The sequence below is a fragment of the Pelodiscus sinensis genome, chromosome 2 (assembly GCF_052426305.1).
Source record: "Pelodiscus sinensis isolate ZL-2025 chromosome 2, ASM5242630v1, whole genome shotgun sequence".
Lineage (NCBI taxonomy): Eukaryota > Metazoa > Chordata > Testudines > Trionychidae > Pelodiscus > Pelodiscus sinensis.
In genome coordinates, this window is record NC_143053.1 from 71,379,377 (window position 1) to 71,407,238 (window position 27,862).

The following is a 27,862-nucleotide window of genomic DNA, read 5'->3' on the forward strand; positions in this document are numbered from 1 at the left end:
AAAGAGAGGCCAGTTTATTTTTCTTATGCTCACCTGGAGGTAATTTTCCACCAGTTCCCATTTCAGTTTGATGAGATAGTCAATTATCTGATGTGTCAGGAATCCCAGCATTCCTACTCCTATTCCAATTAGGCCCATCAATAGCCATCGATCCCAGTCAGTTCTAAAGGTGGAAAAGTAACATTAGTCCTTTGCAGCAATTTTAGGTGGTTTGTCAAATTGCCTCTAGCAAACAGGTATGACTCATTGTTTGTTGTTTTGATTATTATCTGTGACTGCAAGAGAAACCAAAATACATAAGCCTGGTATGTTAAACAGGAACTTACAAATACTCACTAAGAGCCAGCTTTCTTTGGGAATCAGTTCCATTTGGCTAAGGAGTTAGATAATGTTAGTTAAAGATACAATACAACATAGACAGAAACACACAGAGGGATGTCAAAACTTTTTAACTTAAGAGCCAAGAAGTCGTATTTCTTTATCAGTGCACCAAATATTATAAGGTGTTTTTCCTCATCTCTAGAGAATTCAGAGTTCATGGAGGCACCAGACTCTCAATCCTGGAAACTGAAGTTTACGACTGTTCGTGGCCATGCTACAGCTGGGCATTGCTCATACCCTCACTCTGCCCCATCCCTGACATGAAGGGGCTCCCCCAGTTAGTCTCCTCACATCCATGCAGCATTTGGTCTCTGCTGAGAGACTAGGGACTTCCACTAAACATCAGCTGTAGTGAAGATTTTCACAGTGGGATACCCATAAACTGATCTAAGATCAAGAACTCATTTCAGAATAATCACCTAATAGGCATCACATGCCAAAACCACCTTTCGGATTCTACCACCCTGGGCAAGATTTTACCAATAACTTAGTGGGAAAATGCTCTAATATCTGACATAAACAAAGCCATAGGAATCTGGTGGCACTATAATCACCCTTCAAGTGGACCCAGGCAGTGCCATGGACTAAAGAATGTTTGCTGAAATCATACAGATTAGTTAGTTCAGGGCTAATAAGGCACATATTATTCAACAATCTGTCATATACTCGTCTGAGCATAACTTTGGCACTCAGAAGAAGTAAAGTGCCATAGAAAGGTACTAAGTAGCATTATATTTTGAATAGCAGCAGTGGCTTTATCTCTATCATAATAGCTTCAAAAGTTGCACTGCGTTTCCCAATTTTAGTTGATGCATTGACACAGAGCATAAATGATATAAACTTATGCCTTTGCCTCTAGTTTATATATTCTTAAAATAAAATGTACACCTCTGGGGCTGTACAAATAATTCTTGGTTAGTGTGATGTGTCATTTTCTACTAATCACCCGTCAGATATGACTTATTTCTTAGGCTCATAAAACATTTTGAGAGAACATTTTTGGCTTTAGAATACAACAAGGTCAGATATTTGCAAGAAATTTCCCATGAGGAGAATATCCACAAATCCCTTGCAAAGTCTTTAACATAACCTTTTCCTTCCAAATTGTAAAACTGAACAAAAAGTTATACTATTGGCATGCTCAGTCAATTTCTCAGAATCAAAGGGTATAAGTTCTTCCAGGGAAAGGACTTTGGGTATGTCTGCACTACAAAGTTAATTCAAAATAACAGCAGTTATTTTGAATTAACTTTAATAGCGTCTACACAGACAAACCACAATTTTGAAATAAATTCGAAATAGTGGAGCCCTTATTTCAAATTTGGTAAGCCTCATTCTACGAGGAGTAATGCCAAATTCGAAATAGCTATTTCGAATTAAGTGCTGTGTAGACACTTAATTCGAAATACGGGGCCTCCAGCCCTTCCCAGGGAACCCAGATGCCCACTCTGGGCACAGCCAGGAAAGCTTACTCTCCTCTCCTCCAGCCCCGGAGACATTAAAGGGGTAGACCCTGGCCACAGTGCCTGTGCCAGCTCCAAGCCTGCCAGCCCAGAGCCAGCAGTGACCACCAGGGGCCCTGACCCAGTGGCCCCAAAACATGAGCCAGCAAACCAGTCCTCCGCCACTCCCCAGGATCAGTCTGCCAGCTCGCAGGAGCCTAAGAAGGCGGGCGCCATCCTGGTCCAGAGTGGAGATCATGGACCTTATTCAGGTTTGGGAGGGATGCCCCAACATCCATGATCTCCGCACTAGACAGAGGAATGCGGCCGTCTATGGCAGGATATCTGCCAGCTTGGCCACCACAGGCCACATGCAAACCCAGAAGCAGGTTAGCATGAAAGTCAGGTTGGTCCAGCGAGACCCCCAACCCTGAGCTTCCCCTCCCCCTTCTTCCCCTTGCTTCCCCCTTCCAGCTTTCTCCTCCCAGGTTTCCCCCTCCCCTCTTCCATCCTGTCTCTTCCCCTCTCCCACCTCCTTTTCCCAGTCTCCCCAGAGGTTCATCCTCCCCCCCTCAGTTTTGTTCAATAAACCCAGTATCTATTTTTGAACATACGTGTCTTTTATTTGACATCAGGAAGGGAGGCTAGAGAGGGGTAAGTGGAAAGATGTGAGGGAAGAATGGGGCACAAGCCTCTGGTGGGGAAGACCGGGGAGGCTCTGAGGGCTTTTCGGGGTGGACACTCTCCCTCAGGGCCTACTGAATCCTGACAGCCCCCCTCTGGACTGCCTGGATGGCAGCCTGCAGCAAGTGCAGCCGGGCTGATGGCAACGACCCAATGAGACATACCGCCGTGCCCAGAGGCAGCTCTGACTCCATGTGGCCGAGTGCTGTGGTGTCCCGAGTGTGGGCACTCAGGGCACTCCAAGACAGGACTGCTTTGCTGTCCCTCATCGAGGTAGACAAGCCAGTGGGGAACCCTGAGAACTGTCTGTCCAGGGTGGGGGTAGGGTCCCTTTAATCACGGAGCTCAGTTAGCCTCAGACAGTAGCCCCGCACACTAAGTCCTAACCTGATGCCCTGTTGGCACTGGTTCCGGCCAGCCTTAACTTTGGTTCAGGGTCCACTCAGTGTGGACGTGCTATTTTGAAATAGAAAAATGCTATTCTGAAATAGTTTTTGTGTGCCCCTGCAGGAAAGTGCCCACTGTCTAAGCAATAGATAGCCTTTCTCAAAGCCATTGTGTGAACTGTGACCTTCAGTGTCGGCTCCAAGATTAATAAGGCTAGGCTTCATACCCAGTGTCTGGGATGACTGTCCTTGTAACTTTTCTTCAAAGCTGGGCCAGCTGTGAGCTTGGTGCATCCACCACCTCCCGCGCCATCTACCCATCTCTGCAGGCAGAAGAGAACCCATGAGGACCTGATGCAGGCACAGATGGTCTACCTGCAGTCCCTTATCTGCAGGCTCAAGGAGGAGCACTGGGAGCAGGCTCATAACCAGGAGCAGAGGAAGGCTGCCTAGGACCAGCTGGCACACCAGCACAAGGCTATATGCTCCTCCCTCACCTCAGTGATGGAATACATGGCCTCATGCATAGAGCGAGCCAGCAGCCACTTCCCTGCCCTCTCCTCCCCGTGGCTTCTCCTCCTAGCCCCCCTAACCCTAGAAGCTGCCGGGGCTCCAGAACACATGGTAGTGGGACCTCTCAGGCAGACAAAACCTCCTGACCAACCAGAGGCAGGCACCAGTCCCAGCCCCATCCCTGAGCTCTCCTCCTGCTTCTTTCCCCCTCCCCCATTCCAGCTTCTTTCCTCAGTCCCTCCCCTGTTTCCATCCCTACCAATAAACAGTCCTCCTTTTTCACAAAAGAAGGCTTTATTATTTGCTCTGCAGGGGAGGGCAAGAGAAGGGAGGAATGGGGAATGAAAAGGCACACAGAGGGGATTGCAGGAGCCCCCCGTGGAGAGGCACAGGGTGGGGAGAGAGTCTCACAGCTGGCCTTGGATGAAACTTTCCTGCAAGGCCTCCGTGATGAGCACAACCCCTTGATGTGCTCTCTGTATTGTGCTTGTGTCTAGCTCCTTGGATGCCCTGGTCAGCTGTTCACCCTCTGCCCCCGACCCTGGCAGAAAAATTTCCCCCTTGCTCTCACACAAGTTGTGGAGCACACAGCAGGCTGCCACCCCAAAGAGGATGTTGCACTCATGGAGGTCCAGACAGGTGAGGAGACTCCTGAACTTCCCCTTTAAATGGCCAACCACACACTCCACCACCATGCAGCACCTTCTCAACCTGAAGTGCTCCTTAGTGGGGTGCAGGCTGCCTGTTTAGGGCTTCATGAGCCAGGGGAGTAAGGGGTAGGCTGCATCATCCAGGATCACAATGGGCATGTCTACCTCCTCAACTCTGATGGTGCGGTTGAGGAAAAAAGTGCTGGCATGCATCTCTGGGAACAGGCAGGAGCTCTGGAAGATGTGGGCAGTGTGCATCTTCCAATCAGCTGATCTTGATGTCAGTGAATCATCCCTTGTGATCCACGAGGGCCTGCAGCACCATGAAGAAGTCCCCCTTCCTGTTTATGTAGTCTGAGGCACAGTGGTCGGGGACTAGGATGGGGTTGTACATGCTGCATATGGCCCCCCTGCAGTTAGGGAGCACAGCCCCAACTGTGGATTTCCCCATGCTGACCTGGTTCCCAATGGAGCAGTATCTGTCCAGCATGGTGAGCTTTGACAGAGGCTTGCGGGGCTGGTGCCTGGAGGGCAGGGGCAAGCCACTTGCAGAACTCAAGGGAGATGGCTTTCCACATGCAGAAGTTCTGGAGACACTGCTGGTCGGCCCATCACTGCAGGGTGATGTGGTCCCACCAGTCCAAACTGGTCTCCTACCATGAGAAGCAACATTCCATGGTGTCCAGCGGACTGAGGGGCGAGTGCAGTAGCAGGAACACCAGGACCTGGGTGATCAGGGACTGTAGTCCAGGCTGGTCCTCATCCTGCTGGAGCAGCATGCGGAAGTACTGCACTTTGGAAGTACTGCACTATGAAGCACAGTGCGAGGGCTGCGAATCTAGCACTGCAGCTCCAACTCCATGCTTTGAGTGCTGTGGCATCCGCAAGGGCAACCAGAGCACACTGCATCTGTTTTGTGTCCCACGACGGGGGAGGCAGTGGAGGAGTAGCATGAGAAGCACAGCGGTAGAGAGGAGCCCCGAAAGTATGCATCGCAGCTTGCCAGACCAAGCAGCCACAGGAACTATCCATGCACCTGGTGTCTTTCCCAGAGTGTTTCTGAGGCAGGCTCCAACCAGTGTGGATATGCTATTTTGAAATAATTCTGACTAATTTCAATGTCTCCCCATAGTGGGGACATGCTATTTTCATTTTGTTAACTATGGAATTATGATGTTGATTTTACTTATTTCAGAATAATTTCCTAGTGCAGACATGCCCTCAGAAACTACCATGCACAATTAGTAAAGAGACCGTTTGCCCTCCCATTTCCCACAACTGAATACATTTACTCTCTAGAAAGATCTATACACTTCAATGTATTTGTGTTCCCATAGTTTGGTGATAATCAGAGTTAAACCAAGTTTCCTGTGATCTAGGAGGAATAGAATAGCACATATTTGAGACATTGTTACCTGTATGTTTTCTCCTGTAGCCACTTCTTGTAAGATCTACTGTGTGATGGTAAATAATCCAAACTCTCATGAGGTACTTGACAGTCTCTCTCCTCCTTTCTGCAGTTATAGTTTGCTGAACCATCTCGTATACTGCGGCAACACTTCCTAGGATCCACAGAATGAATCAAATCAGGCTCTTCTTCTATCAGCAGCATCTCCTCTTCAGTATTCTCCATACATCTCTTACAGGAAAGAAGGGACCACATTCCCAAAACCCCAAGAATTGTTGGTGTGCTAACAAGAATTACGTGACACTGTACACACCAGTCTCTTTGCTTAGAGAAGGGTAGAGATGGAAAAATACACCAGGGTGGTGTTCTCAACCTGTCCATCAGAGATTGGCTGATTTATGTTGTGGGTTTGGTTTGTCATGGCAGTACATAGATCTGTTTTGTTTGTGTCACTGAAAACTTGACTGAACTAGAGTTGGTGAAGAATTCATTTGAAGTAGAAGAATTTAGTTGCAGGTTAATGAGACTCAGAAATAATTCTAGGTTTTCCTCGGTGAATGTACAAGTGAAAAATAATCCTTTAAAAAGGAAATTTTAAAAAAATGTAAACGGAACATGTGTTAGGTTCTTCAGAAGTCTTCGTAACTCATATAAATATATAATAAAAAACCCAGAATGCTGAAGCATTTGGAGCAATACACTGAACTCTCTGTACTGTGTATGCATTGTCCATAAAAAAAGGTTGCTTCTGATATAAGCATAGACAGGTCCATGCTACAGAATTCATCTTTTGACCAAAACATCCCCAAGCACTAGTGTGGTATCCAGCACACCAAAAGTATAAAGCAGTGTAATTATAATTAATTAAATTATAAACTACTGAACTGCATTTCACTTAAACTCATTACCAGCAGCTATCTACATATTTAATCACAAATCGTGTGCAATGTTGAGAATTGGGCAAAGTGAAAATCCTAAAATGGGCATTGATGTGAATTGGAATGCTTTCTGTTTTTTAAAACATTGGAAAATTATAGTAGCACTTCTTTAAATATGACTTGAGTGGCACAAATAAAAAGAGTGGAAAAAAATTTGTTCTTGAACAAATTAATCCCACAACACAAATTCATAAGATTCTTTGTTCCTCTAAATACACAGTAAATAAGAGCTGGATTATGCTCCATCAAAACTAAAGCATCTCTTGGTTTTTTATATTTATTTTATATTTTTATTTATATTTAATTATTTATTTTCTTCTTTTTTGTATTAAAGAAGAACATTGAATTGAGACTCATTAAATCCTGAATTGTATTTCTACTCCAGCAAACAAGTCTGAGGTAAACTTAATAAGAGGGAGAAAAGACTACCAGAAATCAGCAAAGCACAACCACTCTGTAGTGGCATTTTTATGAGTGCATATAGTCATGACTGCAGACAGGTCTGCATCTACTTCAGTAAATCAGAAATATTTACTGTAAATAGAAAATGAAGTAACAATACTGTGTGCTTGCCTCCTGTGGTGCAGGTTTTTTGTAACTCATAACAGGACACAGGAGGATAGATCTGCTACATTTCAGCTGCTATATACTGCTGGCTCTGCAATGAGATAATATGGAAAAGTTACAACGGATTTGTTCAGATTTGACATAAATGCTTCCTGGTCATGCTGCAAGTGATGAGTGTTGAATGTCTGGGGTAAGAATTACTATATGTGACTTCTGGTCATCTGGAAGAAATACATGAAAGTCAGAGAGACACATTTTATACTTGATAACGATCTCATACCTTCATTCCACCTACATTCTTATACTATGCCCATTGCTGCAGCACTTTACAGATTATTACAAGGAATTGCAACCTTCCCTCACCCCATCCCCACCCTCCCAAAAAAAGAAAGAATAGTCAGAGAGGTGGAGAATGAGATCCCTTTAAGAAAAATATTTGTGCTATCCTTAATCTGTGTATTTGGTTTGGGGTTACCATAGTGACGGGTGCATTAGGAATACATGAGGCACTCCTGACAGAGATATGATAACAAGGAGCTAATTCATCAACACCATTGAAAATCAGCCAGCTTTGGAGGGAGCCCGACAGTTGTTTAGCAGCACACAGAAACACAACACAGCAGTTATGGGCAGAAAGTAAAGAATATTTTTCCACTTGAAATTGCAGGCACAATTTAGGGAGGCATAACAATCATGTTAGTTGGAATTCAACCTATGTTTACCTAAGGAATATTAGGGTCTTTAGTAACCACAAGTAGCCAAGCTCTGTGCTTTGCACCTCAGAAAGGGGATAAAGAGTATATTGTAATCAAATACTAAAATGTGTATGCTAATTTTGCTTGAATTTATAGTTCTCCTCCACGCTTAAAATGGGAAGGAGGATAGTAGGACAGAGTGTAAAGCAAAAGAAAACTACCCATTGACATCAGCAGAGACAGAATTTCACCCAATATATTTATGCAATCTTGTATGCATATAATTTTATAATTATATATTTTGGATTGTGTGTGTGTGTGTGTGTGTGTGTGTGTGTCCCGGTATATATAACAATGGTCATATTGTTTATCTAAAGGCATAGAAGTGGTACATACATAAATGACCCAAGTTATGGAGAAAGCTTGATTTTTAACCTGGTTTTCTGTTCCTCGCAGATGGCATAAATATGACTGTCTAAGGTCTACCTTTTGGTTTACACAGAAGATAATAGCTACATGATCTCATAAATGGAGACAGTCAGTCAGTCTCCTGTACTTGTGTGGCAGAGCACTACTGTTTGCTCTTCTTAGTTGCCAAGTGATGTTTTAGTGTTACAACCCCTTTTTCAGTCAGACCAATCTAGTGTGTAACACAACCCCTCCAAAAATTGGTGAACTCTGTGGCAAATTAATGAAGCCTCCTCCTGCCATGAGAGTTCAATAAAGTGACAAATTAACTCCAGTTCATAAGTCATTTCTGGTCGGACTTTGTCACGATCCCACGAGCAACAGCTTCCACACAATACAAAATAGCTTGTGAGTTGTTATCAAATCATGAGAGTTGGCAACACTGTCCATTCTAGTGTGACACTGTAGCAAAAAGAGCAAACGTGATTCTGAGATGAATTAAAAGATGTGTTGTGAGCAAGACACGAGAAGTCATTCTTCCAATCTACTCTGTGCTGGTTAGGCCTCAGTTAGAGTATTGTGTCTAGTTCTGGGCACCACATTTCAAGAAAGATGTGGAGAAATTGGATAAGGTCCAGAGAAGAGCAACTAAAATGATTAAAAGCCTAGAAAACATGAACTATGAGGGAAGACTGAAAGAAATGGGTTTGTTTAGTTTGGAAAAGAGAAGATAGAGGAGACATGATATTGGTTTTTAAGTATCTAAAAGGGTGTTATAAGGAGGAGGGATAAAAATTGTTGTCCTATCCTCAGAGGCCAAGGAGAAGAAGCAATGGGCTTAAACTGCAGAAAGGTAGGTTAAGGTTGGACATTAAGAAAAACTTTTTAACTGTCAGGGTGGTTAAACACTGGAATATATTGCCTATGGAGGGTGTGGAATCACTGGAGATATTTAAGAACAAGTTAGACAGACATGAATGATCTAAATGGTGCTTGGTCCTGCCATGAGGGCAATGGACTGGACTTGATGATCTTTCGAGGTCCCTTCCAGTTCTAGTGTCTGTGATTTGACAACTTCAGCAATATTGATAATTGAAGTCCCTCTTTACAAAATATTGCTTATATAACCCTTCTGCCAGGTAACACCAGCAGCTGCCAGGGCTGAGTTCAATAGCTAGAAGGTCCTTTCCCCTATCCAACACAAAACTGGCTCAAGCCTCCACCCAGTAACCTAGGAAATTCACACAGCACCCGTGGGTGCCTCTGTAAGGCAAAGCTTCCCCACCTCCAAGAACAGAGTCTGAGTATAGAAAAGAAAACTTTAATAAAAGGAGAGGGAAGTAACGTGGCATTAATGTGGGAAAACACCACAAACAGAGTTCATAATCAAAATCATAAGTAACAGTCTCACCCCATGTAGGTTGGACAACGTTCTTTTCCTTTCTGGTTCTTAAGTCCAGCGTGGATGAGACGATGGTGTAGGCAGGCGGGGTTTAGATTTGTTAGGAACTGGGGACACTTTTGGGAGAGGGGGAGCCTATACAGGAAGGATGGGCTCCACCTAAACCAAGGTGGATCCAGACTGCTGGCACTAAACAGTAAAAAGGTCATAGAGCAGTTTTTAAACTAAGAGATGGGGGAAAGCCAATTGGTGTGGAGGAGCACGTAGACTTCTCTTAGACGAGAGTCCATTGATGGAATTTCTCTAGGTTTTAGTCAGAAAAAGAGGAGGGGAGATGATACAGTATGGGCCAAATCAGACAAACAATCAAATATACAAGAATCTAATACATCAGGGAAGGGCAGACAAATAAACAGTAGCGATTTTTTAAAGTGCTTCTACACAAATGCTAGAAGTCTAAATAATAAGAAGGGTGAACTAGAGTACCTCGTATTAAAGGGTGAGATTGACATAACAGGCATCACAGAAACCTGATGGAATGAGGACAATCAGTGGGACAACCATACCGGGATATAAAATATATCGGAAGGACAGAATAGGTCGTGCGGGTGACGGAGTGGCACTATATGTGAAAGATAATGTAGAATCAAATGAAGTAAAAATCTTAAATGAATCAACATGTTCCATAGAATCATTATGGATAGTTATTCCATGCACTAATAAGAATATAGCAGTAGGGATATATTATCGACCACCTGACCAAGACAGTGATAGTGATGTTGAAACTCTAAGGGGAATTTCAATTATCCCCATATTGACTGGGTACATGTCACCTCAGGACGAGATGCAGAGATAAAATTTCCTGATGCTTTAAATGACTGCTTCTTGAAGCAGCTGGTACAGGACCCCACAAGGGAAGAGGCAATTCTCGATTTAGTCCTGAGTGGAGCATAGGATCTGGTCCAGGAGGTAACTACTATAGGACCGCTTGGGAATAGTGGGTCCTATAATATAACAACATTTAACATTCCTGTGGTGGGAAGAACACCTCAGCAGTCCAACACTCTGGCATTTAATTTCAAAAAGGGGAATTATGCAAAAATGAGGAGGTTAGTTAAACAGAAATTAAAAGGTATAGTGACTAGAGTAAAATCCCTGCAAGCTGCATGTAAACTTTTTAAAGATACCCTAATAGAGGCCCAACTTAAATGTATACCCCAAATAAAAAACATAGTAAGAGACCTAAAAAAGAGCCACCATGGCTTAACAACCATGTAAAAGAAGCAGTGAGAGATAAAAAGGCATCTTTTAAAAAGTGGAAGTCCAATCCTAGTGAGCTAAATAGAAAGGAACATAAGCACTGCCAAATTAAGTGTAAAAATGTAAAAGAAAAAGCCAAAGAAGATTTTGAGGAACAGCTAGCCAAAAACTCAAAAAGGAATAGCAAAATGTTTTTAAGTACATTAGAAGTAGGAAGCCTACTAAAAAAAACAGTGGGCCCCTGGATGATCGAGATACAAAAGGAACAATCAAGGATGATAAAGCCATTGTGGAGAGACTAAATGATTTCTTTGCTTCAGTCTTCACAGCTGAGGACTTTAGGGGGATTCCCAAACCTGCATCCTTCTTTGTGGGTGATGAACCTGAGGAACTGTCCCGGATTGAAGTGTCATTAGAGGAAATTTTGGAACAAACAGAAAAGCTTAACAGTAACAAATCACCGGGACCAGATGGCATTCACCCAAGCATTCTGAAAGAACTCAAATGTGAAATTACGGAACTATTAACTGTGGTCTGTAACCTATCCTTTAAATCAGCTTCTGTACCCAAGGACTGGAAGACAGCTAACATAACACCAATATTTAAAAAGGGCTCTAGAGGCGACCCTGGTAATTACAGACCGGTAAGTCTAACATCAGTACCGTGCAAATTAGTTGAAACAATAGTAAAGAATAAAATTGTCAGACACGTAGAAGAACATAATTTGTTGGGCAAAAGTCAACATGGTTTCTTTAAAAGGAAATCACGTCTTACTAATCTATTAGAGTTCTTTGAAGGGGTTAACAAACATGTGGATAAGGGGGATCCAGTGGATATAGTGTACTTAGATTTCCAGAAAGCCTTTGACAAGGTCCCTCACCAAAGGCTCTTGTGTAAATTAGGTTGTCATGGGATAAGAGGGAAGATCCTTTTATGGATTGAGAACTGGTTAAAAGATAGGAAACAAAGGGTAGGAATAAATGGTAAATTTTCAGAATGGAGAGGTATAAGTAGTCGTGTTCCCCAGGGTCAGTCCTAATCAACTTATTCATAAACGATCTAGAGAAAGGGGTAAGGAGTGAGGTGGCAAAGTTTGCGGACAATACTAAACTGTTCAAGATAGTCAAGACCAAAGCAGACTGTGAAGAACTTCAAAAAGATCTCACCAAACTGAGTGACTGGGCAACAAAATGGCAAATGAAATTTAATGTAGATAAGGGTAAAGTAATGCACATTGGGGAAAAAAAACCAACTATACATGCAATATGATGGGGGCTAATTTAGCTACAACTAATCATGAAAGAGATCTTGGAGTTATCATGGATAGTTCTCTGAAAACATCCACGCAGTGTGCAGTGGCAGTCAAAAAAGCGAAGAAGATGCTAGGAATTATTAAAAAAGGGATAGAAAATAAGACAAAGAATATCTTACTGCCCCTATATAAAACTATAGTATGCCCACATCTTAAATACTGCGTACAGATGTGGTCTCCTCACCTCAAAAAAGATATTTTGGCATTAGAAAAGGTTCAGAAAAGAGCAACTAAAATGATTAGGGGTTTGGAACGGGTCCCATATGAGGAGAGGCTAAAGAGACTGGGACTTTTCTGTTTAAGAAAAGAGGAGACTGAAGGGGGATATGATAGAGGTGTATAAAATCATGAGTGGTGTGGAGAGGGTGAATAAAGAAAAGTTATTTAGTTGTTCCCATAATATAAGAACTAGAGGACACCAAATGAAATTAATGCGTAGCAGGTTTAAAACTAATAAAAGAAAATTCTTCTTCACACAGCGCACAGTCAACCTGTGGAACTTCTTGCCAGAGGAGGCTGTGAAGGCTAGGACTATAACAGAGTTTAAAAAAGAGCTAGATAAATCCATGGAGGTTAGGTCCATAAAAGGCTATTAGCCAGGGTAAGGAATGGTGCCCCTGGCCTCTGTTTGTCAAAGGCTGGAGAAGGATGGCAGGAGACAAATCACTTGATCATTGTCTTCGGTCCACCTCTTCTGGGGCACCTGGCACTGGCCACTGTCAGCAGACAGCATACTAGGCTAGATGGACCTTTGGTCTGATCCAGTATGGCCATTCTTATGTTCTTTACACTGACAGTTTCTCTCCTTTGAACTGAGTTAAATACAGTCTGAATTTTCTGCATTCTCCCAGTAACTGCAAGCATTGGAGATTATATCTCACAATTCCTGCATTTAGTGTTAATACAGTTTGTGACCCCACAAGAGCCAAAATGGTTACAATAGGCAAAGCACCATTCTAAAAGTTGACTATCTACCATCCCTAAGCAAACTGAGTGAACTGTATTTACATAAACACACCCAAGATTTCTTTCCCATTTCAGCTGTCTGTAACGGAAGCATTGATTCAGACCCTGCTTATATTTACAATGACTTAATTGACAATTCTGTAAAGGAAAAGTATAGAAAGAAAGCTAGCTGAATTTTTCTTCAAATTGAATAAGTTTATTCAGAGGAAGTGAACTTTTATTTTTCTGTTCATGCGTCATCAATACATTTTATTTTTACACATTTTTCATGTAGGCTTAATACAAGTACAAGCTTTCATCTAGACCAGAAGTTCTCAAACTATGCTCCAAGAACACCATTCAGGTGAACTGAGGAAAAAGTTTATGGTATTTTTATAAAGTGCTCTTACCCAAAGCACTTCACAATAGTAAGCGAATGGTACAAACAATATTTGGAAAGATCATTAAGTGGCCCACCAACAATTTTCAATAGGTCTGTGAAAAAAAAAAGTTAGACTACAAAACCAATCAAGATACCTCACTTTATTTTCATTTACTTCTTACTACTTGTAATATAGGAGGAGGATGAAGAAAAAAGAATGAAAAATGGGAAGGATGGGAAGAGTGAATGTTCTCTTTCTTGGTGGGAGCCCCAAAAAGGAAGCTAAGCACAAGGCTCCACTAACTCTTAATCTGCCACTGGGTCTGGGCTCAAGTCAATTTAATTATTTCTCACTAGACATATTGAACTCAGCCTTTTTGGTGCCATTAACAAACTGGCTGAGGGTTAAACCTGTGTCTTCTCTTCTTCCATTGAACAGCTGTAAGTCTGTGACATCTGCAAAGTAGAATGGAGCCTGGAAAAATTCCATGCGTCAATGGCAGTGTTTCTATAGCAAAGAAATGGAGAGAAGTTCCAGCATATAATATATATATGGAGATATACCTATCTCATAGTACTGGAAGGGACCTTGCAAGGTCATCCAGTCCAGTCCCCTGCCTGACGGCAGGACCAAGTACCATCCCTGACAGATTTCCCAGGATCCCTAAATTGCCCCCCTCAGTCCATCCCATCCCTGACAGATTTCCCAGGATTCCTGAATAGCCCCCTCAAGGATTGAACTCACAACCCCGGGTTTAGCAGGCCAATGCTCAAACCACTGAGCTATCCCTAGATTAGTGCATCTGCTTGTCTGTCAAACAAAGGAACTGTCAGGAACAAAATTTTTTGGAAGTAAACAGGAGTTGGTAGTGTAGAATATTATGGCGTGATGCCCACTATTCTAGTGCCACTGGGCCAGAACCCTGGCAGCAGAGCATAGCGAGAAACAGGATGGGGCTTGGGAGTGAAGTGTGAATGTGGCCGTGCATGCAGTCTGGGTAGGCATAGCCTTCCCTTGCCTCTGATACTCACTGCTCATGGTGTTACTGTTCTGAAATAATTGCCTTTTTAAAATCTAAGCTGCACAACAGCAAAGGATGAAACCAGTCTGTCTCAATCTAATGCATATGAGAATACTGCACTGTAAAAGCAGAGTGTCATAATACTATCATATTACAAACTACCGCAAATAGGAAATATGCATCCAACAACTCTAACCACCAGGAAACTTTAACATCGTCCAGAGATCCACCTCTTTGCTTTGAAAATACAGAAATAAAACAGATCCAAACATTAAACAAACAAAAAAAGATGTATTACACTCTATAACCCCCAATTACTAGGCTTTAATTCCCAACTTTTGATTTAGGTAATATTAAACCACTCAAGGTTCACTTTCATAGTTTTGATGTCACACCAACAGCTCTCTTCATAGGTCTGATGTGCCCAATTGCCATTTTATATAGGTGACTTGCCTATGGAATTTCACCTTTCTGTACTGGCAGGTGTAGACACTAGACATGCTCAGTTGCTTGGCACTGTTGTTCAAGTAAGGCATAGATGAGATGTTTTCTAAGAAAAATATAGTGTACATATAAAAACTGTATACATTTCATTGTAGCCATCTCTCTCACCCTCCATATATCACTTATCTTCCTAGATTACAAGAATTTGGGAGGTAGAAATCATGCCTTTATGTCTATCACAACAGTGCATGGTCTTCCTTGGGTACTACTGTAATATAGATAATAGTAATTGTGTATCATCCTACATTCTAGATCATAAATCACAAAAGTAATGTGGAATTAGTTTCTGAATTCAATGGAGTACTGGAGATTGATATGTAACTTTATGTTATTTATGTAACAAAGAAATTTCAAATCAAATTGAAGGGGAGAACCCAGTATGTTTAAAAAAAACCCACTGTGTAGCTGAATTGCTGGGAAACTGTTAATCACTGTCAGCCAGTAGTGCCAGAAGTTTATATTACTTTGACAGATTGAAAGCAAAAAAGTATAATGGAGAGCTTGAATTTTATATTCAATCTGTTCAAGATGTCATTAAAAAGACAACCTGTACATTACCAATCAGGTTAATATTATTATGGGGTTTAAAAAAATACCAAATCAGTGTTAAATGCCCTCATTTTGAGTGACAATTTAACTGAAAAATGTAAATATCATCAATAATAGTGAGAAAAACATCATTATCTAGAAACATCTACAAATATCACAATAGCATAAAAATCTGACACCAAGTTCTTCCAACATTTAAAACAGTAAACCCTATTTTTTGAGGAAGGAAAAATCAATCAAGAAACTTTGTATCTATCTATCTATTTACATGTTTAAATTAACGCTTTTGGAATGAGTATGAAGTTTAAATATTGTAAATATTATGTACTGCTTCAGGACAATGCTAGAGGGCAGAAGATCAGAGTTTTTCTGTTTTAATATAAAGTACTTTGGCTTGGAAAGTCATGCTAAGAGATAATTCTATGTATACAGAAAGAGGAAGGGAAAATGTTTAGGAAACAAAATCAAGGGAAATATGTCCAAATTCATCTTGCTGGATCTCACTGCAGATTTAATAATATTGGACACTAAATATTCCAGTTCTACATCTGAAAGATGGAAGAGATAAATACAAAATGCGTCAGGTCCATTCTTTCAGACTGAATTCAGAAGATTATTATGGGCAAATGCTAAACTGTCTTCCCAAGCCTTCCTCACAAAGTATCCCATAAAACTTAGTGTTCTTCCCCATGTTATTCAATATCTACATGGCACTATGACAAGACTTTGAAGAAAACATGGCCTAAAGTGCCAGGAGCACACTGAAGACATCCAGCCTGTATTTCCTTCATATCATAAACAACAATACTATTAATTTGTATTATCGTAGCCCATAGGAACCAGAGTCATAGACCAAGGTTCCATTGTGCTAGGCACTTACACACTCAGCAAAAAGACAGTCCCTACCCCCCAAAGAGCTATTTTTTCAATCATTTACTGAACATGGCTAATACGAAGGCTGAATCTGGCATCAAGACAGAGGTTATGCTTTTAGAAATAGTAACGTCCCTCAAAGAACTTGAGTACTCAGCTGCACTTCCTACTACTCAGGGAATCTGTCCTCAGCTTGTTAAATTGATCTAGCACCCTTGGGTTCCTTTTGGATACCTAGACAGCTAAATGCCTACTTGCGACTGACTGAAAGGTTGCACTGCATCTTATCAGGCACAAATTCAGCCACAATGATCTACATTATCATGAACTCCAGTCTGAATTTTTATAATTCTAATTCAGAATCGGGAATGAAGCCACATGCTATGAAAAAGCTGCAACCTGTTCAAATGCACCAAACACATCTCTTTAGCTCAGTTACAATGAGGTCATGACCTGGTACGTAGTTCTCTACACTGGCTCTGAAAATCAGTTCATTGCAGTCAGCAAGTACAGTGGATGCTCACCACTTCTGAAAACATCAAATTACTCCAGGCATTCAATTTCAAGTTTATAATCTGCAGGATTGCTAGTTGCTTCATTATAAATTATATTAGACAAACACAATATGGCCAGATTTAAGCTTTGATCTTTATAGAATCATAGAATTGTAAGGAACCTCGAGATGTCACTGATTCCAGCCCCTTGAATTTATGGCAGGACCAAGCACCATCTAGATCATCCCCGACAGGTATTTATCTAACTTCCTCTTAAAAATCTCTGATCGAGATTCCATAACCTCCCTAGGCAATTTATTCAAGTGTTTAACCACCCTGTTAGGTAGTTTTTCTTAATGTTCAACTCCCATGCTGTAATTTAGGTTCATTGCTTTTTGTCCTAGGAAAATAACAAGGAGAATAATTTTCTCCCTCCACCTTGTAACAACCTTTTATGTACTTGAAAGCTGCTGTCTCCTCTCAGTTTTCTCTTTTGCAAACTAAACAAACCCAGTTCTTTCAATCTTCCCTCATAAGTCATGTTTTTTAGACCTTTAATCATTTTTGTTGCTCTTCTTTGGACCTTCTCCTATTTGTCCCCACCTTTCCTAAAATTGTGGCACCCAGAACTAGACACTGTACTCCAATTGAGGCCCAATCTGTACAGGACAGAGTAGAATGACTAAGCAAGACACAAGAATACAATGTATCCCAGAATGATGTTTGCTTTATTCAGTGTCACACCATTGATTCATATTTAGCTTGTGGTCCACGATGACTCCCTAGGTTCCTTTCTACAGTACTCCTTCCTAGACAGTCACTTCCCAGTCTGTATGTGTGAAACTCATTGTTCCTTCCTAAGCGGAGTACTTTGCATTATTCTTATTGAATTTCATCCTATTTACCTCAGACCATTTCTCAAGTTTGTCCAAATCATTTTGAATTATAATCCTATCCTCCAAAGCACTTCCAACCCTCCATCTGCAGCTGCAAACTTTATAAGTGTACTTTCTATGCCATTATCTAAATCATTGACGTAGATACTGAATAGTATCAGTGGCAAAACTGATCCCAGTGATACTTAATTTGTTATGCTCTTCCAGCATGACTGTGAACCATACTCTATGGCAGTGGTCCCCAATGTGGTGCCCACAGGCGCCATGGTGCCTGCCGGGGCATTTATGTATACCCTCCTAGTGACCAGGGCCAGCCCGAGCCATTCTTGCACCCCTGGGCACACGGTGCATGCATGGCCCCTGCTCTGGGTGTGTGGCGCATGTGCTCCCCTCACCCCCAAGCGCCCAGCAGCCCCAAAAGGTTGGGGACCACTGCTCTATAGGAATGGTTATCCAAGCAATTATGTAGGCTGTATTTCCTAGTTTGTTAATGAGGTAATGTACAAATGTATTGAATGCTTTACTAAAGTCTATGTATACCACATATACTGCTTCTCCTTATCCCCAAGGCTTGTTACCCAATCAAAAAAAGCTATCATGTCGGTTTGACCTGATTTATTTGTGACAAATCCATGCTGGCTGTTACTTATCACCTTATTATCTTCTAGATGTTTTTAAAAGGATTCCTTAAATATTTACACCATTATCTTTCCTGGCACAGAAGTTATAGTATTTAGTAATGTATTCTGAAATTATTAAATTAGAAATAGGACGATCATGGGAAAAAAATTTCCTCTGCCTCATTTTGTGTATGCATTTTTGCCCATCAGCAGCAAACATGACACATTAAAAATTTAACTTCATTATGCCAGAGGAAAACATTTAATTGAGTTATTTTAATGAGGTGCCACAAACAAAATGCACCACTGTTCTAAAGTGCATCAGAATGACAGAATTCAAGTACTCATTTTATCATACGCTAGAGCCATAAAACAATCTATTAAATCCAATACTGAGAATTGCTTTACTTTTTTCCTTTGGAACACTCCCAAGTAGATGATATCACAGGCAATAAGGTTCCCTTTAAAAGCAGCCCAACATCAATAATCTCTACTCCAGATACTTGCAGCCCCCAGTGTCAGGCTCTTCCTGAAATGTAAAAACCTGATCATTGTATTGGCACACAAGACACAAAACCAAAACCCCTTAAGAAATAGGTATCTTGCAGAAAAGAAACTTCATCAGTGTTTAAGGAATATGCTCCTCATCTTCTTGGAATTAAAAAAAATAAGTCTTAACCTTAATTTAAAAAATAAAAAAGATAAAAAGAGGAAGTTACTTACCTTGTGTAGTAACAACAGTTCTTTGAGATGTATGTTCCCATAGGTGCTCCACTGTTGGTGTCAGGTCATCCCAGTGCTGCAAATCAGAGTTTTCCTTAGCAGTAGTCGGCTAGACCGCACATGCACGTCAGGCACCTTATGCTGTTTGTGCCCTCCTCGCATACATAATTTGGCTCCCACCAGTTCCTCATGTCCACCCAAGTATCTGAAAGACATGATTAAAAACCAGAGACTCCAAAATGGGGAAGAGGGTGGGTAGTTGAGAACCCAGGGGGACACATCTCAAAGAACCATCACTACTGCACAAGGTGAGTAACTTCCTCTTTTTCAAGTGATGTCCCCATGGATGCTCACTTAGTGACTTTGTAGCAGTACTCGAGAACACAAGGAAGGCGGGTCTCGGAGTCACTGTGTGACAGCTGTTGACAGCGCTGCCAAGTCTACTGCTATGGCATTAGTTAAATGGTGGGAGATAGCATAGTGCTTCATGAAGGTATGATTTGAGACCCATGTGACCGCATGACAAATGTCCTGAAGGGGGACCCCTCTCATTGAGGCTGTAGATGCTCCTACAGTTCTCATGGAATGGGCCCTGTGCGCTCCCAGAAGAAGTTTATTTTAGATAGCACAGCATGGCATTATGAAGGATACTATGAGCTTGGAAATGCATTGCGTTGAGATTGGCTTACCCTTGGAACGTTCTACTAGAGAAACTATTAGTCGGTGTGATTTGCGGAAAGATTGAGCTGTGTCGATATAAAAGGTGAGTGCTCCGTGCACATCAAGTATGTGAAGAATGGTCTCACACTGAGATGCATGTGGTTTTGGGTAAAAGGTTGGGAGAACAATTGGTTCATTCATGTGGAAATCAGAACATACTTTAGGGATGAAAGAGGGGTGAGGACACAATATCACATTGTCCTTATTGAATATAGCATATGGTGTGCTGCAGTGAGTGCAGCAAGCTTACAAACTCTACAAGTAGACGTTATTGCTAGTAGGAAAACTAGTTTGGTAGTCAGCATGATTAATGGATGGATGACTAGAGGTTTGAATAGGGGTCGGGTCAGGATGTCCAGGACCAATTTCAGGTTCCATATTGGTGATGGTGTCCTATGCGATGGGTTAAGATTGAACCATTCCTTGATAAATCTCTTTGTGGTGGGGTGTACAAATACTGAAAAGCCATTAATAGTGTGGCAAAAGGCAGCAACTGCTGCCAAGGAAGCTGAGGAAAGCTAAGGCTAGGCCCAATTGTTTTAGGGAGAGGATATAGTCCAAAATCTCGTGTAGTGGTACCAAATCTGGGTCCAGGCATTTGTCTGCACACCATTACACAAATCTGCACCATTTTTGGAGGTAGGTAGAGCGTGTAGTTTGTTTCCTGCTGTTCATCAAGACCTCTTTAACCCAGTCCAAACATCTCATTTCGCATTTCTGGAACCAAGGAACCATGCCAGCAGGCAGGGCTGGGGATGCGTCAGAATGCCATGATTTTGAGTCAACAGATAGCTGCATTCAGGAAGGGGATAGGGTGGATGAGGAGACATCCGAGAGAGATAGGGAAACCACGTTTGATGGACCCATAAGGGGGCTTTGAGTATTACTACCACCCTATCCCAGCTGATCTTCTCAAGTACTCTGAGGATTAGTGGGGTTGGGAAAAAGGCGTAGGCTAGGGGGCCATTCCAATTGAGGAGAAAGGTGTTTCCCAGCAATCCTAGACCCACTCCAGCCCTGGACTAGTATTGTGGGCATTTGCCGTTCTCGAGTGAAGCAAAGAGGTCTATTTGGGGAAATCTCCAGTGGCAGAAGATGGGCTGAAAAACACGATGGTGCAGTTCCCACTCGTGGTCTATCACGAAATGTCTGCTCAGTGTTATCGGCTGTGACATTGTTGATGCTAGGTAAGTATGATGTCACTAGTGTCACCTTGTGGAAGATGCACTAGTTCCATAAGTGTATTGCCTCAGCACACAGGAAACAGGCTTGGGCACCATCCTGACGAATTATATAATACATTGTCATCATCTTGTCGGTAAGTATCTTGACAGGGGTGTTTTGAATGCACGTGGAGAAGTGCTTGCACGCATTGATGACTGCTCTCAGATCTAAGAGATTGATGTGGAACAATGTTTCTTGGGTGGACCATAAGCACTATACAAGGTGACCATCCAAATGTGCTCCCCATCCAAGTAGGGAGGCCTCTGTAGTAATTTGTACGTGTGGGTTGGTTCACCACTTGAGGGACGCAACCACTCTTGGTGCGGGGGCGGGGGGAACCTGTTTGTGGATATTGTGCCTGGATAGTATGTATATGGAGGCCAGCCAGTATTGTAGGAAGCAGAAGTGCAATCGTGCATCAGAAACCACATGTCATGGCTGCCATGTTTCTCATGGGCTGGAGGCAGGTAAGTACTTGTACTGTGGGACTCATGGTGATTATTGCCGTTAGGTCTTGTATTGCCTGGAAACTCTGCAATGGTAGGTATGTCCATGCTGTGGTAGAGTCTAAGGGACACTTATAAATTCCAGGGATTGAGCTGGACATGGAGAAGATTTTTGATCGTTGATGATAAATTTGAATATTTTCCATGTTGTGTTCACGGATTAGAGCGTTTCTGGGAAGAAAGAGCCTTTTATTAGGTAGTTGTTGAGGTACAGAACTATGATAATTCCCTAGCACTGTAAATAAACTGCAACCACGGCAAGTGTTTTGGAAAATACCCTGGGTGCAGAAGACCGGCCCAATGGCAGGATGTGATATCGGAAATATTCTGCAGCTACCATGAATCTTAGGAAACGTCTGTGAGCAGGATGGATTGTGATGTGGAAATAGGCCTCTTGCAGGTCAAGGGCTGCAGATCAGTTCCCTCCCCCATCTCCCATCCCCTTCCCCTGTTCAGCACAGAGATAATAGATTACAAGGTCACCATTTTGAACTGCTGTTTGCGAAAGTATCAATTGAGTCTGCAGAGATAGAGAATGGGTCTCCAACTGCCTGTCCTTTTTTTTTGTGAGAGTGGTAGAAATAGAAGCCTCTGCCCCTGAATTCGTCTGGTACCCTCTCTATCTCCCCAACAGAGAGGAGGCATTGGACCTCTTGTTTTAATAGGCCCTCATGAGAAGGGTCTCTGAAGAGGGACAGGGAAGAGGAAGAGGATAGGGGAAAGGATGTAAATGGAATCGTGTAGCCTGATGCTATGAGCTCGAGGACCCAGTGGTTAGTAGAGTGGTTTTAGGCAGTAATGAAAAATAGGAACCTTGTCTTGGCACAGACAGGTGAGGGGGAGATCTTGCATGCTCTCAACCAATGCCTCAACCCTGCTGCTTATTGTTTTGCTGGTTGGATGTACGGTTATTTTGCAGACACCTCCTTTGAGGCTGTTGTTTCACATGGTATTGTCAAATCTCTGTTCTGGTATCTGAAGTACACCCCACCATCAACCTCAGCCTGGACCATTCTACACGAGAGATCCACTTCCTGGACACCACCGTACAAATCAACAATGGAAAATTAGACACCACTCTCTACAGAAAACCCACCGACTCATACAGTTACCTACATGCATCCAGCTCCCATCCAGAACACACCACACGATCCATCGTCTATAGCCAAGCCCTTCGATACAACCGCATCTGCTCTAACCCCACTGACAGAGACCAGAAGCTTCAGGATCTCTACCAAGCATTTATAAATCTCAACTACCCACCCAGAGAAATAAAAAAGCAAATTGAAAGAGCCAGACGAATACCTAGAAACCATCTACTTCAAGACAGACCCAAGAAAACCAACAATAGAACACCACTTGTCATCACCTACAACCCCCAACTAAAACCTGTCCAACACATTATCAATAAACTACAGCCTATATTGGAACAGGATACCATACTCAAAGAGGCTCTGGGAGACAGACCCATAGTCTCATATAGACAACCACCTAACCTCAAGATGATTCTTACCAACCACCACAGGACATACCACACTAATACCAACCCTGGTACCTTCCCTTGCAACAAACCCCGTTGCCAGCTTTGTCCACATATTCATTCTGCTGATACCATTATTGGACCTAACCAAGTAAGTTATAAGATCAAGAACACATATTCCTGCGCATCCAGAAATATAATCTATGCTATCATGTGCCGAAAGTGTCCGTCTGCTATGTACATTGGACAAACATCTCAGACACTTCGCCAAAGGATTAATGCCCACAAAACAGATATCAGACAAGATCACAAAGAGAAAACAGTTTCTTGCCACTTTAACCAGAAAGGACACTCTCTAAATGACTTAGCCACCTGCATTCTGCTACAAAGACCTTTTACATCTGCACTTGAAAGGGAATCCTCTGAACTGTCATTCATGTTAAAATTCGACACTTATCACCAAGGACTTAACAAGACTTTGAACTTTCTCACCCATTACCAAGACAGTTTCCCCAATTATCACCTGTAATACCATTAACTCACAAACATCCCACTCTCCCTACCTTTAATATCAGCAATTCACAGACACTTACCTTCCTTCCTCCCCCTTCCCACCCCCCCGCATCCTCCTTCTGTTCTGCAATGTGATTTGTCCTTTTCATATTTGTTCATTTTTTTTAATTGTATCCTTTGGTATATATGGTTGTGACTACTTTCTTCCACTATTTGATCTGAGGAAGTGGGTCTGGCCCACGAAAGCTCATCATCTAATAAACCATCTTGTTAGTCTTTAAAGTGCTACATTGTCCTGCATTTTGCTTCAACTACCCCAGACTAACACGGCTACATTTCTATCACAAATGTCTGGTGCCTTTGGTATGGCATATACTGTTTTTGTCAGTAGAGGGGTATGTACATGCCCAATGTACCCAGAGTTGTTCTTGAATCTTTACTCATATGGAGGACTTTGTTGATCCTTTCTACAAATAACTTTTACTTGTCGAATGGGAGGTCCTCTACTTTGGATTGTAGCTCTTTTGTGACAGTGGCTGATTGTAACCAGGATGCTCTTTGCATTACGATTGATGTGGCGGAAGATCATGCTGCTGTGTCCACAATGTCAAGAGCCATTTGTAAGGCTGTCCATATGGTTGTATAGCCCTCCTGAACAACGGACTTCAAGATTGGTCTTTTGTTATCCGGTAAATGTTCCATGAGAATGGTGAGTTTAAAATAATTGTCAAAATCATGATGCGCTAAGGAAGCTGCATAATTAGCAACGTGCAGTAGTAAGGCTGACGAGGAATACACCTTTCTACTGAAAAGGTCCAAGCTCTTACTCTCTTTATCCACTGTGGTGTTCTTCTATTGTGACACTTTAGCCCTCTGTTGCACCACATGGACCACTAGGAAATTTGACTGGGGATGAGAAAAAAGAAAATCCATGCCCTTGGCAGGGATGAAATACTTTTTGTCAGCCCTTTCATTGGTGGGTGTGGTGGAGGCTGTGGCTTGCCATATTTCATCGGCCGCCTCCATAATGGCTTCATTGATGGGCAGTGAGATTTTTGCCCTTTGGGAAGGTTGGAAGTTCTTGATACGGCATTGCTTCTCCTGTACTTCTGTCAATTGAACCTCCTGACTGGCCACCACCCTTTTTTAAAAGTCCTGGAATTGTCTGAGGTCATCCATGGGTAAGGTATCACCAGGAATCACTGCTTTGTCCAGAGAAGAGGAGGGTTGGACTTTGGGTGAGGTGTAAGGTGTTGGCTCGGAAAGTTGATCTTCCTCCAGTTCAGATTGTTGGGGAGGGGGAGAGGTGGTCTGAGGAGATGGGGTGGTAGAATGCCTGTGCCCTAGTGTGGAAGAGGCTGTAGAATGGCTTCTGGAGGTAGACCGATAGCAGCACAGGGACCAATGTTTCTCATAAGTTGGTGAGTGATGATATTGTGTAGTCCAATGGGGCAGGCAATCAAAGTAGTATCTATGTCTTTGATGCTTGTAATAGGATCTTGCGGGAGAAGAGTATCTAGAGGAAAAGGTACTCCTAGGATCGTCATCACAGGCAGCATGTGCTGATAATGTAGAAAATCTAGGGGATCTCACTGATCCTCTTGAGGAATGAGGAGGAGATAATGATATCTGTCAAGGTGTAGAATGCGAGGTAAGTGGTGTGGCACGAGGGAACAAGGGGAGATCAGTCTGTAATGTCTCCTGTTGGTGTTGATAATGTCATGCACCAGTACTGGTGAAGGTGGTGCTGGTGATGGAGAAGATGGTGCTGAAGACCAGAGAAGTCTTAGAGTGAGCCTTAGATGGTGCTATATTAAGAGGCTGCACTTCAGACTCCTGAGATTTTGTTGGGGTCAGTGACAGTGTTGGTGCAGGGTTTTAACGGTTGGCACCGGTGGTGCATGCCACAACTTGGCCTGTATATCTTTAGAGCAGGTGGAGGCAGTGCTGGATGTTCCAGGCTTGTTGCTGGAGCGGGCATGGCTAGGTAGTAAAAATCTCCTGTGAGGACCTTTTCTTAGCTGAATAGCCCGAGCCCAGGGAAGTGGATCTAAGTTTCTCAGCCCTAGTGATTCGTAGAAGGTGTGGACTCTGCTGGTTGAAGCACCCTGTCAAAAAGCAGTATTCAAAGCCTCGTTTCCCTGTCTTGCCTTGCTTTCACTGTCAGCTTAGAGCAATGGGGGCACTTTTGTGGAATGTGCACTTCCCCAAGGCATCGAATACATGAAGACTGTTCATCTGAGGTGGGTATGGGCTCCTGACAAGTATTGCAACCAAGCAAGCCTGGCATAGTGTGTTTTTTGTTTTTTTTTAAATACTGATATGGCCCCCTCAGGAGTTGAAAAGCAATGGTTTTTTTGGTTTTTTAAACTACAAAAATGAGGGAACAAAGAGCCTATTAACTACAACTCATTCTAACAAGCTACCTACTTAACTATTAGTATGTTTTTTTGGTAGGTTCTCGGAGGAAAGTTCATTTCATCTGTGACTGAGAGCAGCAATGAAGGAACTGGTGGGAGCCAAACCAAGCATGTGAGGGCACAAACAGCATGAGGTGCCTGACACACATGCACAGTCCTGTCAACTACTGCTAGAGGAAACGCCAATCTGCGTCACCGTGACGACCCAACACTAACAATGGAGCATGCACGGGGACATCATTTAAAGAACTTCTACTGTTTAGGCCCCATAGGGAGGGCAATTAAGTTTTGAACAAATATTTTTTATTTCAACATATAAATACAGTAAACTTCCGATAATCTGGCACCTTTGGGACCCAGGGAGTGCCGGATTATTGGATATGCCGGAGTACCAGAAGGGGGGCTATGAGGGGTCGGGGGGGTCAGTGGGGAACTACGCAGCGTGGGCAGCACTCTAGCTGCTCTGCCCCTGGCTTCCCCAAGTCCACCGCTGGTCAGTTTCAGCAGCAGCGGACTTGGGGAAGCCCAAGGCAGAGCAGCTGGGGTGCAGTCGGGTTGGTCCTGCAGCACCGCTCAGGTGAGGGGCAGTGGTGCGGGACCAACCCGGCAGCACCCCAGCTGCTCTGCCCCGGGCTTCCTCAAGTCCGCTGCTACTGAAACTGACCAACGGCAGACTTGGGGAAGCTGGGGGGCAGAGCAGCTGGAGTACTGCCAGGTTGGTCCCGCAGCACTGCTCAGGTGAGGAGTGGTGTTGCAGGACCAACCCAGCAGCACCCCAGCTGCTCTGCCCCGGGTTCCCCAAGTCCGCCGCTGGTCAGTTTCAGTAGCGCTGGACTTGGGGAAGCTGTGGGGCAGAGCAACTGGGATGCTCTGCCCCAGGCTTCCCTAAGTCCACCGCTGCTGAAACTGACCAGCGTCGGACTTGGGGAAGCTGGGGGCAGAGCAACTGGGATGCTGCTGGCCAGAGCACTTCTGGGTTCCAGTTGGTGCCAGACTATTAGGAGTGCTGGACCACTGGATGCCAAACAACTGGAGTTTTACTGTATTCCCAACTCCATCCCCCCATTATGAACTCTAATACTATTATCACTTCTGTCATTTTCTTCACACTGTGCTATCAACTAACAGTGGTAAGGACACGATAATTAAAAAGTAAAATGGACCAGACTGCTCAAGCTGGGCTGTCAGATACAAAGTGTCAGAGAAGTGATAACTTGGATTTATCACGTACGGTCCCATATTTTAATTTGACCATGTCAACTTAAAGGACAATCAAAAAGATTCCAAGTGGACAATTTGTAAGACCTATCGGTGTCTATATCCAGTGTAAAAAAGAAGTAACTTTGCTGTGTTGACTATGATGTCTGACCAAGGATGTTTCAAGATTCCTTTATGATTTTTACTTTCTTCAGCTCCAGTTCATTTTCCCATGTCCTCAGCACCTTGAAGAGCAGTTTTCTTGTCACAACCTATCCTTAAAAGAAGAGTTTCAAGGTTTCTAAAATATGTTTTTAAACCATACAAATTTTCTTAGTTGGATTAATAGTAACCAAGTTTACTAAAACTGAATTTTAAAAATCCACAATTTATTTCCAATTTGTTTACTTTTTGCATTTTTTTCCACTCCATTTGGACAATACAATTCAGTTTCGTTTTGGCTCTTGCGTGTAATCTCATATTGATATGTGAACATCTCCTTCCTAACAAAAATATTTTTTAAATTTGTGAGATCATCATAAGTTTTGCCTTTTAAAATGTAAAAGATACCTGAGAATGTTCCTTTAAAATAGGGCTGAATAGAGCTGTTGCCAAAAACATCCATTTCAGAGCTCACTCGGTTCCAGAAAAAAAAATGTTAACGCCAGTGGCATAGTTAGGATAAGACCACACAAGTTACCTTCTGTGGTAATTTTGTTTTAGGATTTTTGCTATTTTCAGGATATTA

The 27,862-nt window shown here is 42.7% G+C and overlaps 1 protein-coding gene across 1 annotated transcript in view; it reads right to left on the reverse strand.

Moving 5' to 3' along the window:
* The window catches only part of LOC102462787 (chloride channel protein C-like), a 103,906-nt gene extending 97,293 nt beyond the window's left edge, over nucleotides 1–6,613 (reverse strand). The window contains exons 1-2 of the mRNA XM_089776262.1: nucleotides 5,472–6,613; nucleotides 34–163 (exon numbers count right to left, since the gene is read on the reverse strand). Of these exons, the coding sequence (XP_089632388.1) occupies nucleotides 34–163; nucleotides 5,472–5,845 (504 nt within the window). The 5' untranslated portion in view covers nucleotides 5,846–6,613. The remainder of the gene's footprint in view (nucleotides 1–33; nucleotides 164–5,471) is intronic.
* Between the last annotated feature and the right edge of the window lie 21,249 nt (nucleotides 6,614–27,862).